The sequence below is a fragment of the Passer domesticus genome, chromosome 2, assembly GCF_036417665.1.
Source record: "Passer domesticus isolate bPasDom1 chromosome 2, bPasDom1.hap1, whole genome shotgun sequence".
Taxonomy (NCBI): domain Eukaryota; kingdom Metazoa; phylum Chordata; class Aves; order Passeriformes; family Passeridae; genus Passer; species Passer domesticus.
The window spans coordinates 88,066,992-88,083,604 of record NC_087475.1 but is presented as its reverse complement, the minus strand read 5'-3'; the positions used below and the strand labels follow the sequence as shown (position 1 = coordinate 88,083,604).

General features: G+C 45.2%; 2 protein-coding genes across 8 annotated transcripts in view; one reads left to right on the top strand and one right to left on the bottom strand.

The window, feature by feature from the left end:
- Positions 1-155: 155 nt before the first annotated feature.
- Positions 156-8,759, top strand: LOC135294510 (C3a anaphylatoxin chemotactic receptor-like). The gene is made up of 2 exons (XM_064409865.1): positions 156-2,885; positions 7,223-8,759. Exon 2 carries the CDS (start codon positions 7,230-7,232, stop codon positions 8,346-8,348), a length of 1,119 nt encoding a protein of 372 aa, XP_064265935.1. The 5' UTR covers positions 156-2,885; positions 7,223-7,229; the 3' UTR covers positions 8,349-8,759.
- Positions 8,760-9,727: 968 nt separating this feature from the next.
- The window catches only part of FOXJ2 (forkhead box J2), a 31,337-nt gene continuing 24,451 nt past the window's right edge, over positions 9,728-16,613 (bottom strand). For all 7 annotated transcript variants that reach the window (XM_064409858.1, XM_064409857.1, XM_064409864.1 and 4 more), the window contains 5 exons: positions 14,918-15,238; positions 14,418-14,519; positions 13,756-13,956; positions 12,920-13,018; positions 9,728-12,343 (listed from right to left, as the gene is read on the bottom strand). In XM_064409858.1, coding sequence (XP_064265928.1) covers positions 12,255-12,343; positions 12,920-13,018; positions 13,756-13,956; positions 14,418-14,519; positions 14,918-15,238 — 812 coding nt within the window. In that variant the 3' untranslated portion in view covers positions 9,728-12,254. The remainder of the gene's footprint in view (positions 12,344-12,919; positions 13,019-13,755; positions 13,957-14,417; positions 14,520-14,917; positions 15,239-16,613) is intronic.

The window sequence follows — 16,613 nt, the reverse complement described above, 5'->3', positions numbered from 1 at the left end:
GGGGCGCCGGCGCTGCCGCGCTAGACGCGGGCCACGTTTGTGAAGCGGAGGGAGCCATCTTGGGTGCTGGCAGTGGGGGCGGAAGGGCGCCATCTTGGAGCCGCCCCTGACACAGCAGCGGCGGCCGGCGCCATCTTGGGGCCTGGCAGGTGCCGCGGCGGGGGTGGCGCGGCCATGTTTGCTATGGGCGCCGTGCCCGGGGGTGGTGCGAGCGGCGGGGGTGGTGGGAAGGGCCGGGCAGCGGGATGGCGGGAGCGGCGGGATGGTTGTGCCGCCTCACGGTATCGACCTGCTCGTCTGCATCCCCCGGGAGCTGCTCCCTGCGCCCTGGGGGGCTCAGTGTCAGTTCTTTCTGTGGTGCGTGGATTAGGCCGCTTTGTGGTAAAAGAGCAAGCCAAAAAGGAAACGCGGCGCAGAGCAGGGCTTGCTGCTGGAAGTGATGGGAATGGCAGCTGTGCAAAGCTTCGTTTCAGGAGTGGGTCTTCCCCCAGAAAGACTGTAGATACTAGTTTATTTGTCAATAATGATGAGGCTGGCAGCATTTAAACCACTGTTTTAATGGTGGCTTCTCAGAGGAGACTGGTGTTGAAGTTTAGTGCTGTATGGCATCCTGTGACTGAGTCTCAAAAAGTACCAGTGTTTACTCTGAAAAGTGGAAGAAAAGGCAAAGAGAAGTTTAAAAATTGCACAGAGCCATGTCTGAGCATTCCAGGTCAAGCACTGGAGCGGGCTGCCTAGGGGAGTGGTGGAGTCATCATCCCTGGAGGTGTTGAGGCAAAAATAATCACTGAAACACCACTAAATTTGAGGGTGTTTTTTTGTTTTGTTTTGGTTTTTGGTTTGTTTGTTTTTTTTTGGGGGGGGGTGTTTGTTTGTTTGGGTTTTTGTGTTTTTTTGGGCTTTTTGTTGGTTTTTTACTTGTTTTTGATTTGGGTTTTTGTTTTTTTGGGGTTTTGGGTTGTTTTTTTTTTTTTGTTTTGGTTTTGGGGTTTTTGTTTTGCTTGTTGTTTGTTTGCTTGCTTTCCCAGTAGGGTAATAGCATTAGTTAATGCAGACAGAGCCATGGCTGTCTAGTCTCTATTCTCTATGATTTTTCTTGTTCTATAACTTTAGGATCAAGGACCAGTACAGCATTCAGAATTCAAGAAGAAACTTGCATTTACCTTTTGGATAGAGTTGCTTGTTGACCTAATTTTTCATTAGAACTTCCTGCAGTGACTGCTAAGTTTTTTCATTGAGCACTAATAACTTACTGGGAGTACACCCCTCCATGTGCATAGTTGCTTTTCTGCTTTTCCAAGTTCAGTGATTCACAATTAGCAGTATTAAGTTTCACCTCCCTCTTCACAGTGCTGTCATTCAGCATGCCACAGTCCTCCTACGGTCCCTCTAGAAGGAGAGCATCTCGGATGAGGGAGTGGCAAAGGGCCAGCTATTATAAGGCATGTGAGCGAAGACTCACAAGCAGCACCAGAACGCTGGGAATACATCTCCCATTCAATTCCATTGAGACTTAGCCAGCAGAGAACATCACATTCTTCAGCTGGGTTCAAACAAGCATCTCTGGACCAAAAGAAAAAAATATGAAGCAGTGCCAATAACCACTGAATTTTTATTTATATTATTTACTTTTCTCTTTTTTTAAGGATTCAGTAGAAAGGTTGAAATCTTGAAATAGAACATTTAACCTGGAAGATAGAACTGGTTAAGGACCTTCCTGCAAAGTAGGGCTTGACTGACAGGTCCCACTGTGGTGACCATGCGTCCCTCAGCCAAGAGGAGCCCATAGGAATAAGCTCCTATCAGCACTGCCTGTCTGGGCCTGAGGAGTCCCCGTGGCAGGATGGCAGCTGAGAATAAGATGAAGCTACAGGAATTTTCCTGGCAGGCTGCTGACAGCCTGTCTCTCTTTGTGGGTACAGCTCAGCCCTGGCCTGTCTTCCTTTCTCTGGTTTTGTGTTGGAGGCAGCATCTGTGTCTCTCACAAACACGCTCAGGAGCAGAAGTCTGCTCTGTCACAGTTCATTTTCCAGACGAAAACCAAAATACTGAGGCTGATTCTTGTTTGTCTGGGCTTTGTCATTTCTGCTAGCAGTCTTGATTTCCCGAATTGTGAAAGGCGAGGGGGAACCCCCTTGTTAAACATTAGAAATGCCTTGCCCTGGAAGTCTTCCATTTTTATTGTTTTGCCACATTTTGTGCAAATCACCCATTTCAGTTAACCACTTCTAACTTTTTGTCAGTCAAGTTGCTTTTTTAAAAAATAGACTTTTAATACCCTGAAAAGTAAAAGGCGGGTTAAAATCATTTTGTCATGATCAGTCACTGTTTGGTGAGTACAGTGTTCTGTATTTGATGAAGCAAACTGTCTCAAACTGGGACAGAAGCTGATCTGGATTGGTAAAAATCCTATAAATGAGATTAGCTACATGAACGTGACACCTGGTAAGAAGTGGCTACAAGATAATAACAGATCAGACATTTCACAGCAACACTGCAGGGTTTGGACTTAGGAATTACTTCCAGCAAAGGTCACACTGTGTCAACAGGCAAGATGTCATTCAGTTGTCTTACAGAATATAGTAAAGTATATGCTTGTGATTATAATTCTATTAATATTTTATTTCGAGCACTATTCTATTTTTACAGTTTTGAGAAACTTCCTGTGGTGTGACCCTTTATTTTATGAGCAGATGATATCTAAACTTTGAAATTACATTCAAATGAGTCATTTTATCAGGGTGAAAGAACACACTTGGCACACACAGGATGCATGCAGGAAAAAAAAATGCAGTTCCTAAAATGTCATGTGAGAGTTTTTTCAGTCACTCCAGAGACGATTGATGGTACTTGCTCCAACACACTGAAATAACTGCTTCGCTCAGGTAGGTGTCATAAACTGGAGAATTTTGCTTTCCTCATCTACTTGTCATTTATTATTCTTTACTCCTGAAAACCGCTCTCCCTCCTCCAGTTCTCCCTTTCATTTTCAAACCACATTGCAGCCCTTTTAGCACTCTGGAAAATATAGTGTGGGCAGTATCTTCTAATCGATTCGTGTTTACTTTGGAGTAGGACTCGCATTACTATGTTACAGCATTCCTTGTTTCCCTGTCCTCTTCGTACCATTTTCTGTAGCTATATGGGGAGGCAGCAGGGTTCAACTCTTGCAGCACTGTTCGCCAGTTGTCCCTCTAAAAGTTGCTTTTACGTGGATCAGCAAGACCACAGGAAATGGAACAAATGAGGGAGAATTTTAAATTAAGCCTCCAGCTTTAAGTTAAGCCTTCCAGTAATGTCTTTCATAGCTTTCCTTGCAGGTCACCCTCACGTATTACAAGTCTCTTAGCAGATGTTACCAAAACCTGATAAATGGTGATGTTTATTACAATTGTTTATCTCTATTTATTTTCTTCTTAGTCAAGCAGTTTGAACACTTATGCATCACTCCACTTTCAGACTGCACGTTATGCAAGAGTTATTTGATTTTTTTTTTAATAATATTTATATTTAGTCCTGATGCAACAATCTCTGGTATTTAAATACTGGCATAACAGAAGTTCAAAAAGGGTCAGTTGTCTTATTTATCTCTTCTCAATTCCTTCTGCAGGCTGTATTCACCTCTTCCCTATTCAGTTTCCTTGCATTTTGGTAACATTATTTGGGACCTTTCAGTAATACAACTGCCTTCATCAATTCAGCAAGGGTTTAGTTAACAGGAATTTTTTAGACCATTCTATTAATGCCTAAAGGACGAAGATCAGGGTTTTTTTTTTCTCAATTCTATCTTAGCTTTGCTGGTTTTTTTCTCCTTTCTAAATTTACTAGTCCAAGAATAATTGAGCAATTAACATTTTTCCTCTACTATGGTCATAGTTTTAAAATGTCACTTAAGTATGCTGTAGGTCAGCTTCATTGTCTTGCAGTAAGATACCTCATATCTAAAATGGCTGAAGAACATTACTTCATGTTTTCATTTATATTTCTACAAGTAAATATCTGTCTGTTCTTCTTAAACATTCATTTCTTATCTTTCATAGAATCTTAAACCATTAATGTCTTGCCTTTCTCCTGGTCAAGATAAGCTTTCCAAGGAACCAGCAGATAGCTGTAAGAAAAGGAAGTGGTCACTGGCACTTCCCTAAAATACCACTTAGCCAACAGAATTTATGTCCTGTTTGTTCTATTTGTAATGTTCAGAAAGCGAAGCAGGGTTATTTCAGGAAGACAGGCATTGTTTTCTTAACTTAAATGTACTTCACCAATTATGCCAGAAGAAATTGCTCATTTTAAAGGAAAGAGGAACTAAAAATGCTGATTTGCCTTTCTGAAGCAGGAAGTCAACCAGGAAACACACCTGGAGACAGCATGGCCATGTGAATAGAGAGCTCCACTTTGGAGACTAAGAAAAACCAGATGGAAATCAAAGGGATGACAGAGATAGGAGAACACAACTGTATAGAGACCCCTGTTTGAATAGGAAGCTTACTTACAGGTTTAGCCACTATGAAAATTATGAAGATGTACAACAAGTACACTAGTAACAAATTTGTGTAGGCCAATGCCTTTGTATCCTGACAGCTCTGTACTTTCACCTGACTCAGAGATGCTTCAGTGAAGGTCAAGAGAAGAATTTGGGGAGCAGGATCACAGAATCACTAGGTTGGAAGAGACCTTCAAGATCGAGTCCAACCCATGCCCGAACACCTCAACTCAACCATGGCATCAAGTGCCATATCCAGTCTTTTTTTAAACACATCCATGGATGGTGACTCCACCAGCTCCCCAGGCAGACCATTCCAGTACTTTATCACTCTTTCCATTAAAAAAACTTCTCCTAATATCCAACCTGTATTTCCCTTGGTGCAACTTAAGCCTGTGTCCTCTCATTCTGTCAGCTGCTGCCTGGAGAAAGAGATCAACCCCCACCTGACTACAGCCACCCTTCAGGAAGTTGTAGAGAGTGATAAGGTCACTTCTGAGCCTCCTTTTCTCCAGGCTAAACACCCCCAGCTCCCTCAGTCATTCCTCACAAGGCTTGTGTTCCAAGCCCCTTGCCAGCCTTGTTGCCTCCTCTGGACATCTCAATGTCCTTCCTGAACTGAGGGGCCAGAACTGGACACAGCACTCAAGCTTGCTGCCTCACCAGTGCCAAGTCAGTCCTGTGTCCTCAAGATCTCTGTTTTAAAGCACACCCACCTTTCCTGGACTCCTTTGTTTTTAAGGGCTGCTTCCCAAGGAATTCCCTTATTAAGTCTCCTAAATAGGCCAAACTCTGCCCTCTGGAAGTCCAATGTAAGAGTCTTATTGATGTTGCTCCTCATTTCACCAAATATACAGAACTCTATAATTTCATGATCACTATGCCCCAAGTGGCCTCCAACCACCACATCTCCCACCAATCCATCTCTATTTGTAAACAGCAGGTCTAACATAGTCCTTCCCCTGGTGGGCTCACCCACCAGCTGTGACAAAAAGTTGTCCTCCACACTCTAAGAACTTCCTGGACTGCCTCTTTTCTGCTGTATTAAGTTCCCAGCAGATGTCTGGTAGGTTGAAGTCACCTACAAGAACAAGGGCTGGTGATCCTGAAACATTCTTCAGCCACTTACAGAATAAGTTGTCCACTTATTCTTCCTGGCTGCGTGGATGATAACAGACTCCCAGTAGAATGCCAGCCTTGTTGGCCTTCCCCCTAATTCTTCTAATAGGCATTCAACTTCATTGTCATTAGTTTCAATACCTATGGCACCAAAAGCCTCCCTAATATAAAGAGCCACCTCTTCTCTCTTTCCCGTCTCTTCTGAAGAGCTTGTAGTCATCCAGTGCAGCACTCCAGTCATGTGAGTCATCCCACCATCTTTCTGTGATGGCAACTACATCATAGCTTTGCTGTTTCACCATGGCCTCCAGCTCTTCTCGTTTGTTACCCATGCTGCATACATACATGCACCTCAGCTGGGCTGCTGATTTCAGCCCTAATCCAGGCTTACCACCCTTGGTCCTGCTTCCAGAGAGCCCAGTTGCATCCCCTTCCCCCTTCAGACCTAGTTTAAAGCCCTCTCAATGAGTTACACCAGTGCACAAGCTAAAATCCTTCTGCACTTACCAGGGAGATGGAGCCCATCCAGTTCCAGCAAGCCAGGTGCTGAAAAAGCTGCCTTATGATCAAAGAACCCAAAATTCTGCTGATGACACCAACCCTTGAACCACTTATTGATAATGTGGGCTTTCCTATTCCTTTCATTGTTTTTCTCTGCCACCAAAGGGACCTGTGCTCCTGCCCTATCATCCACTTGATCCAGTGCCCTAAAGACCCTTTTAATTGCCCTGTCCTTTTTTCAATCTCATCACTGCCAGCCTGGAGTACCAGCAGTGGGTAATAATGAGAGGGCCAAATCAGCCCAGGATTTGGGATCATGTCTCAGTAATATCCCATACCCAGGCCCCAGGGAGGCAGCAGATCTGCCTGTGGGGTGAGTCCAGTTAACCTCAGAAGGGAGTCATTCACGACAACTACCCTTCTTTTTTTTTTTAATGTTAGAGGCGCTGATCCATCTGACAGATGAAGTGTAGTTGGGAGGCTCACTCAGATAATTTTCTTCTATGTCCTCTGGCTGACCCTGTAGATCCAGGGCCTCATACCTATTCTGAAGTGGCACCTAGCTAAGAGGATGGGCGTCGGGAGGAATTTTTATTATTACCTCCCCGAGTAGGGACCCATTTCTACTCTCCTTCATCCACCAGGTGTCCTCCTATTGCCTGACAGTGGGAGGGCATGGGAGTCCTCTGACTCCTGGTGGGCCTCCCTCAAGGAAGGAACAGCGGAATTCCACCAATCCATTTCCCTTTTACTTTCCCTAATACTCCTTAGCCTTTCTACTTCCTCTCTAAGCTCGGCCACCAGCAAAAGGAGATCGTTCACCTGTTCACACCGCCGGCAGGCTGTTTCTGCAACGGCCTCTGGAGCCACTGACAGGCTCAAACACTCCTCAAAAACAAACAAACAAAACCAAACCAACCAAAAAAAACACAACAAACTAAAAATCCCACTAGCAGGAGGGAACCTGCGACCCTCCCTGTTTGCCCACTCCTGACCGCCGCGCTCCCTAGAGCCCTCTTTTAATCACCCACCGCTCACCACAGGAAAGCCCCGCCCTGCGCTTGTGGGTCATGAGAACCAAGGATGTGAATTGCTACTAATTTCCTTTCTGTTCTACAGCTGCAGAATGCCTCAAGTTCTGGGCAATAGCAGTTCAGAGGAACAGGCTGCTGTGAATTATGCATCAGAATCAATTGTTTGCATTGCTATCTTCACCATCATTTTCATCATAGGCATTCCAGGCAATGGGTTGGTGATCTGGGTAGCTGCTCTGAAAATGAAAAGGTCTGTGAACACTGTCTGGTTCCTAAACCTTGCCGTGGCTGACATCATGTGCTGTTTGTCCTTGCCATTTTTCATTGTTCACCTGGCCCTTCATGAACACTGGCCCTATGGCTGGTTCCTCTGCAAAGTCATTCCATCAGTCATAATCTTCACCATGTTTGCTAGTGTCTTCCTACTCGTGGCCATCAGCATTGATCGGTGCCTCCTGGTGATGAAACCTGTCTGGTGTCAGAACCACCGAGCAGTGAAATTTATATCGCTAATATGCAGTGGCATTTGGATGCTGGCCTTCATTTTCTGCTGCCCTGTCTTCTACTACCGTGAGACAAGCACTTACGATGGCAAAACAGAGTGTGGGTACAATTATGGAGTTGATGATTACATAGATTATCCTATAAATGTATCTGTAAATGTGTCTGTAAATGATTTATGGGAAGAATACTCAACCTACAATGACAGTGACTTGTGGGGAGATACCAATGAAGGTAATGATTCTGTACCCCTTGCCTCAGTGGTAATAAACATCACTAGGGCTGTCTTTGGCTTTGTGCTCCCCTTTGGCATAATGGCAGTTTGCTACACCCTCATTGTTTTCAGAACACACGCAAATCAGTTTCACAAGTCACACAACAGGACACTGCGAACAATTGTGTGTGTGGTGGCTGCATTCTTCATCTGCTGGGCTCCATACCATGTAGTTGGGATGCTCTCCATTGTACCTAGTCTTAGAACAGGACTGATGGAGTCACTGACCCTGTGGGATCACCTCTCTACAGCACTTGCGTATACCAACAGCTGCATCAACCCCCTGCTCTATGTTTTTGTGGGACGGGACTTCAGGGCAAAGGTACGGCAATCGGTGCAAAGAATTTTAGAAGGTGCCTTTAGTGAGGAGCTCACATCTTCAACCCTTCACAGAAGCCAGACTTCAGCAGACAAGAACCTGAGCAGCACGTTGTAATGCAGGACTTCCTATCACTGCTGTAGAAAGAACAAGCTATAGCGCTGGATATCAATCACTCTCCGCTTAGCAGGTGGTTTTGCTCCAATGTTTGATTGATCTGCAGCTCCAACACAGGACGCTGCAATCTTTCAGCTCATGACAGATAACCCCCTTTATATCCTACACTAGAGAGATGGGAAGTTGGAAGCACCAGGAGTAATAATCTGAGGAATGACTGGTGAAGCAGAAGACACAGTATTTTAACCTACACAGACTATTTTAAGAAAGCAGGGCTGGCTACAGATTTGTGGTGGGAATCGTGAATTTGAACCTCTCAGTTGATATAAGAATATTATTTTTTTTGCATATGTCTGTGTTCTACATCTCCTATCTCTGATAAAGTGCGATAAAACTAACTTGGATAACTCAGATGGTCATCGCATCATTCCTCTGACTCTAGTAGGGCTCTCAGGTGTGTGTAGGAATATGTGGAGATTCCCTAGAGGGTACTGCTACATTTCCTTACAGCCATGCACTAAAACAGCACTTGCCCCACTCAGCTTTTGTGCCCTGTAGACACCCAATCCATTCCTTTGTTCTGGCAAATCCATCACTGTGTGGTAGTAACTGGTCAATGCACATGCTGTACATTAGCATGTGCACACTCACTGTCGTCCCAACACTCTCTCCCCACCACCAGAATCCCACATCTTCCTTTTAGAAAGCAGTTTGAAATTATCCAAATGTACCTACTGTATTTTGAGATGGCACATGAGCAGAATTTGAGCAGCTGCAGTCACTGATGACCCAATTAGGTGACTGCTGGTCTATTAGCCATTTGGCAAAACCCTGGAACTGAGAAGTGACAACCTCCGATCTGACCTCAAGAAGATGGAGAATGGCCATGCTGTGGCTCAGTCACATCAAGTTCTCTTTACAAGAGAGATGTGCTTCTTATGTCCTTCCAGTGGAGAAAAAGTTTCATCCAGTCAGGCTATTTGGGGTGTTCCCAAGTTTGAATGTTCCCTGCTCCTGAAAACCAGAAATACATTTACTAGGTACTCTACAGAAGCAGTTTAAAATATGCTTTTTGTGTTAGTTCTTCCTTAAAAGAGAAAAGCCAGTAAATATTAAGAAAAATAGACACTAAGCATTGGTAGAGTTTTCACTCTGCCTTTCTGGTGAGCATGAATTGAAAGACTCTCAGATCTCACTGCCCTGAGAACAGACAGCTGGCAGAAACTTCCGCTCTTAAAATCCTAAGAAGTCTCCATCTCAAGAACAACCAGGTGTGGGCTGTCCATTTAGCCATGTCCACATCCAAATTCTAAGGTGGGAACCAGGCCATTCTGACAGGCGCCGCTGAAAGAAAAAAATCAATACTGGCACCAAAAGAGTTAAACCATAAACATTCACTTTTTCTTTTTATTAAGAAAGCATGCACAAAAATAAACTCGTGAGACCACGCCCCTCTCTCCCTGACCACTGACACGAAGCATTGGGGGCCACATCAGGCTGGAGGGGCCTGCAAGACCCCTCTGTGGGCTAGGCTGGCCCCCCTGCCCTGCCTGCAGGCTGGTGCCAGCTCACCCGCAGAGCTCCACAGCCTCCCATCGATGTCTTACCACGCACTAACAACACACATTGATTTCAGGGGCAGAGGAACGAGGCTAATTTGCACACTGACCGGCATGTATTTACATATGCAAATGAGGCACAACTTAATACGCAAATGAGGCAAATATGCAAATGAGGAGCACTTGGATACGCAGAAGGAGCCATCTTGGTTTGTTTTTCTTCCGGTGGTGTTTTCAGACTTCCACAGGGCCGGCTCTCAGTAATGTCCACTGCAAAACACTAACTGGGGCACCTGCCGTAAATTGTCTCTCATTGTCTCCGGTGCCACTTTCCACAGAAACTTATCACACATGCTTCCAAAGCTGTATCATTCCCATCCTGAGGCAGCAGAGATAACAGCTGACTCCATGTTGAAGCTGTCTGGGATTCCTCATTTCTCTCGGAAATGCTCAATGACTAACTCCCCCCCAAACACACACTTAAAACAAAACAAAACCAAAAAAAACCCAAAAAAACAAACAAAAAAACCCCCCCAAAAATCCAACAAAAAAAGAAAAAAAAAAGGGAAAAAAAGTGCTGTTCCCCCCTTCCAATGCAATGAGACTCTGTCCACTTCCCTGACAACAATCCAATTTTCAACTGGTTTATCCCTACAGCAAATTTAAAAAGCAGTGCTAGTTCCCCACCTTCCTGCAGTCAGACTAGAGGTTATTATTTTACTCCTGTGCTCCAGGTCTGTCAAGCAGCCATGATAGTCTATTTCCACATTTGTTCCCTTCACTGGTAATTAGGGAGTAGGGCTGGGGGAGGCTTTACAAAATAAGAAGAAACAAGAGGTTTGACAGAATGGAGCCATATGAGAAAAGAAGGGGAACACAGGACAACTTTGGGGAGGAAGCATCTAAATGCTCACTCCCGTTCCTGCACCTTTCCGACCTTCCTGATTTGCATGTGCTGACAAAGCTCATCCTTCAGGATTTACACTAGGTTAATTCATCTCCCCACCTGAACTGCAAGGGGTCTGAGACACCCTCCTCCCTTTCATACTACACTCTTTGGTTGGTCAGTTCAAAACCCTGCCCTGCTTCACCCTCTCTCCCCTAATGCCCCTCTTACAATAACTGCTTGCAAGGGCCTCTCGATCCCTGACCAGAGGGCTCAGCCCTTGACCAGTGACTCCAGCCCCACTCTGCCCATCACAAGCCCATTCACCAAGTGGGAACCACTGACAGGGGATGTACACCTACACAGCCAGACTCCTGTTGCTGGCACTCTCAACCACAGGCAAGGACAGCCTCCAAAGAAATATGAGGGGTGAAGGACCAAATAACAATTGGACAAATACTGATGAGAGAAAACTTCCAAATTTGCATATAAAAGGGAGAGCCTCACTACATATTTTGAAAAAGGGCTTGAAGGGGTGTGGGGTGAAATGAAAAGCTCTGGGGAACAGAATTTGCTGAATCACATGTGACACCCCTGACTGCTTCTTCTACCTGATGGGTATATAGGCTTCACCTAGAGACTGCAAAAGGCAGTGTAGGAAATGGGTCAGGATCCCTCAAAATCTCTCAGTCTTCACAGATGGCACCACATTCTGAAACCCAACTTCTCTGCTGAAATACCATATCTACTACATTCTCCTTTCTCCAAACTCAGGTCTGCCCTCCCAGCTCAGCTCAACTCTCCCTACCTCAGGGATTACCCTCTCTTTGTACTTGGGAACACCACTTAGTTTCTAGCTGTTCCTGCTGGTGCAACAAAGTTCACAGAGCTAAGATCACCCCTCCAGTGTCCCTTCAGCCCCCTGACCTTTACAACATTTACGAAACAACATAACTACAGGCTCCCAGGGTCCACTAGGCTCTCTCACTCCAGTAGCCAATACGACAGATTCACCGGCCACCTTGAAGGGAAAGAGGGATTGTTAAACGCAAAATAACAGAGGCAGAGAAAGATGCACTCGAGGATTCAGCCTTCCAAGGTCTTTTCATGGCACCAAGGACCCATCTTCCCACCCTCCACAGGGCACTGCGCAACACGAAAGAGCCGATCCGATGTGTCTGAGGCCACCGGAGGAGGGGGAGGGCTGTGTTCAATTATTGGTAATAATAATAATAACAATAATAATAATAAACAAAAGAAGAAAAGAAGATAAAACAGGACGCAAGGAAGGATTATCTTCGGCAGCATCTTGCGGTGGCTTCTCTGGCGGAGATAGAGAATATATATCTATATACAGGCAAGGCAGGGAGGCTGGGGAGGGTGGTGCTGACACCGTTGACCCCATGTCCCCCTCCCCTCCCACGTCCTTCATAAAGGACGGGCTATCAAGTCTGTAACTCGCTAGGTGATTAAGTCCCAGTCAAAATCATCGGGGATTTCCTCATTGGCGCCTGGAGGAGGCCCTGGAGGCCGAGGGACCAGGTGATGAGCTGAGCCAAAAACAAGAAAAAAGAAGAAAAAGGAAAGAGAAGAGTTAGAATCTAAAACTACATGCTTTTTCACAGTGGGTCCTTGGGCAAAAGAAATTAAAAGTGATTTGGGCCTTCTCCTTTCCAACAGTCTTAACAAAGCAAGAACACCACTGCCATTAATCTCTGTCAGCATCTACTAGTGTCTGGGAATGTTATGCTGGAAATTCCCCACAGCAGCTTTTCAGAAGTTAAGTTTCAGCCTCCTTTACTTACCTCATAGCTGACTGCTGATAGAGCACAAATGACTTCATCAACAGAAGCTTCTCATGTACAGCTGTCTGTGAACAACTAACTGAGGGTGAGGCTAAGCTAGAAGACTGTTTATGTGAAGTGAAAGAAATCAGGCCTTTGACATCCTAAACCTTCCCAGAGCTATAACAAAGCCCTAAAAGGAGGGTCCCTTGCAGTCCATGCTCCCTCTCTACCCACAGTGCTCCATTTGATTACTAAATGCTTTGGGATAAATGCACAAAGAGGTTGGGAACCAGTTCTTTAATGTTCATTGGTGCAATATGCCTTAACATCACCCCTTACCTGGGCGATTGTATCCTGGAGAGTCCTGGGTAGAAATCTGGTACATAGGAGATGGCCCGGAGAAGAGATGGGGAGGCTGGGGCTGACCATAGGAGTTCACTGTGAAAGGAAATGAATTAAGAAAGCAAAAAAACAACTGTTAATGTTCAGGTTAAGAAGTCTTGGCGTGACTGGCTGGCAGCTCAGCCACAGAGCAACTCACTCAGACCCACAGGATACTGAGGAGATGTTCAGCTGTTGAGTCCGAATTTCAAGCTATAGCTTGGTCAAGGATCTTGTTCTTGAAACCAGCAGGAGTTTCTCTATTATTGTAAGAGAGGAAAATATTCACCCAGAAACACCACAAGCTGGCTCAATATAATCCATTTAGTTCAGTACTAGATGACACACACCATTACAGTTCTACCAAGACCATCATATCTCCTCCTCAGAATGTATCCCCTTCTCCTTTGTACAGTACTTCTCCAACAAGGGTGCAAGAGCTTTCTCCTTTACTGTTCCTGACATCTGGAATAACAAACTCTCTACCTTGCCATTGTCTCTGTTGGTCACCTAAAAAATACCTCTCCTTCTCTTCCAGGTTTGTCTTTTAAATGTATTCCTGCCTGGAGGTTGCCTGTCAATAGTATGCATCACGTAACAGTAGTCTGTCCAGACCACAGGTACAGGACATCCCAGTTCTTTAAAGGCAGAGAAGGCTGAGTTGCTATGAACAGTTCTGACAGCCTAGCTCTGAGTTGCTCAGTGCTGCATGGCCTGGTAAGGCTGCAAGTAATTTAGGATACTCACAGAATTGGGCCTTCATTTGCATGTCATTTTAGACTCCTCCTAATTACCTTGGTTCATGGACTGCTCCTGTTTGCCACTGTTCAGGGCACAAGAATCAGAGATTCGAGGGGGTTGCTGTGGGCCAACCAGATGAGGGAGCTGACCAGTCTGGGTAAGGAAGTGATTAAGGGAGTCACAGAGGTTGGCAATATGGTGTTGATCCAGCGTCCAGTTCTTCCGCTCAGCCTGGCGCAAACTCTCCATGAGCTCTGCAGGGGACAGAGGAGAGTGTCAAAGACAGCAGTCACACCGTGATCTTCCCTGCAAAGAATTTCTGTCTTCTGTCCCTAAATCCTACCTCCTCCTCACAAACCAAACTTTATAGTTTCAAATCAGTCACCAGACTCCTGAAGAGCTCCACATCTAAGATACTGTCACACTGACTCAGGCAGGGCAAGGAAGAGTTGGAAGGGAAAAGCTCAGTTAGCTTTCTGACATACTTTTATGACTTAATTCTCCCTGCCCCAAACCCTGCAGTGTTCATTCAAGTGCTTCAGGATCTTTGACAGAACCCAGAACGCATGAAGTAGGACACCTCTTTTTAAAAGTGAGGTGAATCATGGAGAAATCCAGGCACTTGCCACAGTTACACTGAAAAATAGATCCTTGCACAGCACTTGCATGTTGTAGACTACAGCCCTAGTCATTGAGTCACTTGGCCAACACTGACCTGAGAATTGGGAGTGCTCAATGCTAGACCAGTTCAGCCGGTTTACCATCTTGAAACTTTCCTTTAGGGAATCAATGTTGGAGCACCAATCAGGGGGAAACGCTGGAATGAAAGAGGGACAAGATTAATACAGTACAGATCACTCTTTCTTGCCACCCCTTAATATAAAAAGATTGGTCCCTCTTCACCAAAGAGCCTGATGCTACAGCAGCTAGAAATCCTTTCTCCCTTGGAAAACCAGGGGTGGTATCTCCTTTTTCACTAAGGTCCTGACTTTATGCTTCATCCCTTAAGAGAACCCCAAAGCCAGGGTGGATATATCCTCCATTCTCCAGGTAAGAAAGCAAATTCCTTCTCAGATTTCAACTGTATCTGGCTTTCCCCCATTTTCTACACACAAGTAGGCACTACTTAGGGAAAGCTCATTTGTGGGATTTCTGTCTGGGGGCTACTCACTGCTCCCTTTCCCCCATTCATGCTTTCCATCACCCCTGACTCACCAAAGCCAGCGTTGTTGATTGAAGCCTGTGACTGCTGCTGCTGCTGGTGTGGCTGCTGCTGTGGGTGGGAGTGTGGGTGATGTTGTTGATGCTGGTGGTAACCTCCATGCTGCATTGGGGGCGGGTGCATGGACATCACTGGTGGGGGGCCATAACCTTCACCACCCTGCTGCTTTCCTCCTTGGGATGGGCAACCCTCTGGGGTTGGAGTGTGGAGTGGGGGAGCAGCACCTACTGAGGAGGGGCCTTGCTGCTGTTGCTGCTGGTACATGTAGTAATTGTGGTTGGAGGGCTGCATGTCACCAAGGAGTGAAGAGAAACCTGCCGAGTAAATGAAAGAGGAGGGAGCTTTAAGAGAGCCTGGGTCAGACCTCGGCTTACATTATCCAGCTCTAATTTCACACTGCTCATCCCACTATTTATGAAGCTTTAGGAGTGCCCTCTACAGGCTGCCAGCAACCATCACCTGTGCAGTTATGCCCTTGCTGTGCTCCAGACACAAAATGAAACGCTCTACAACAAAGACACAGAAGGATTTTAGTACAGCATTAGGCACTTAAGTTCCTCCCTGGATTTTTTCCTAGACTTACCAAAGTTAGACCCAACCTCTCCTGAAAATGTCAAGCACATGTTGTTTTCCTATAAATGAACATTAAGCATACTTAAACAGTAGAACATTTAGAAAATTGATAACTTAATGCATCTGACTTGCTTGTTTCCTTCAGTTCCCTTCTTACAAGCAGTTTGGTCAGGAATCTTCACAATTTTTCTCATATTGATCATAAGAGGTCATAAAAGACTCTGCTTTTGTACAAAGAGCATAATGCACACACCAAGGCTCCTTTATTACTTTCATTCCTCCTGACTCACTGGGTGTGTCATTTCTATCCTCCTGTATTTCAGGCAACCCCTACACATGAGAGCACCAGGTATTTTCCATCCTTCCCCAACACCAGGAGATCAGCATATCTCTTATGTCTTCTTCCCCTGTTCATTCTCCCCACACACTGAGGAACCTCTGTGGAAAAGCACAGTCAGGGGCACTGCATGCCATTAACCTGAGCTACTCACTTCCTCCTTTGAGTACCTTACTTGACCATCTGCAAGCAAGCCTCACATTTTCACTAGATTCAGCATCACCCTTTGAGTACCCTACTACTATCCTAGGGCAAAAGGATGAATACTGCCATCCTGACTCAAGAGTTCCCAACAAAATTTTTTCAAAAACTGCAAGTTTTCCTAAACTGCCATGCAGCCTACAACTTGGAGGGAAAAAAACAACACACAGCTGCTAAGTTTGTAAAATAATTTTTTTAGCTTGCTCATACTACAACACCTCACACAACAGGCTCCTACTACTAGGAGTGCCAGCATGATGGAAGCACTGAAAGTATATACATTTTTTTTTCACTGTAGCTTCAAGTTCAGGAGGTCCTTTCTGGAGCGGCAAACTTTGCCTGCACTGTGTGATGGCTGATAGTACAGGTGAAAAGCTCATGTAACAACATATTCCTTTTCACACCAGATTAATATTTAGAAGAGTGTTTAAGGGCAGAAAGAGCTTTAAGTTTTTCTGAAGTATTTTCCATGACATTGTATCCCTGAAGTGACTCTGCCCTCTTCTGGCTGCTTATTCAATCTCAGAAATAAAAAATATGAATGGAGTTGGAGGCCCTCTCTTCTCTGCTCTCAATCC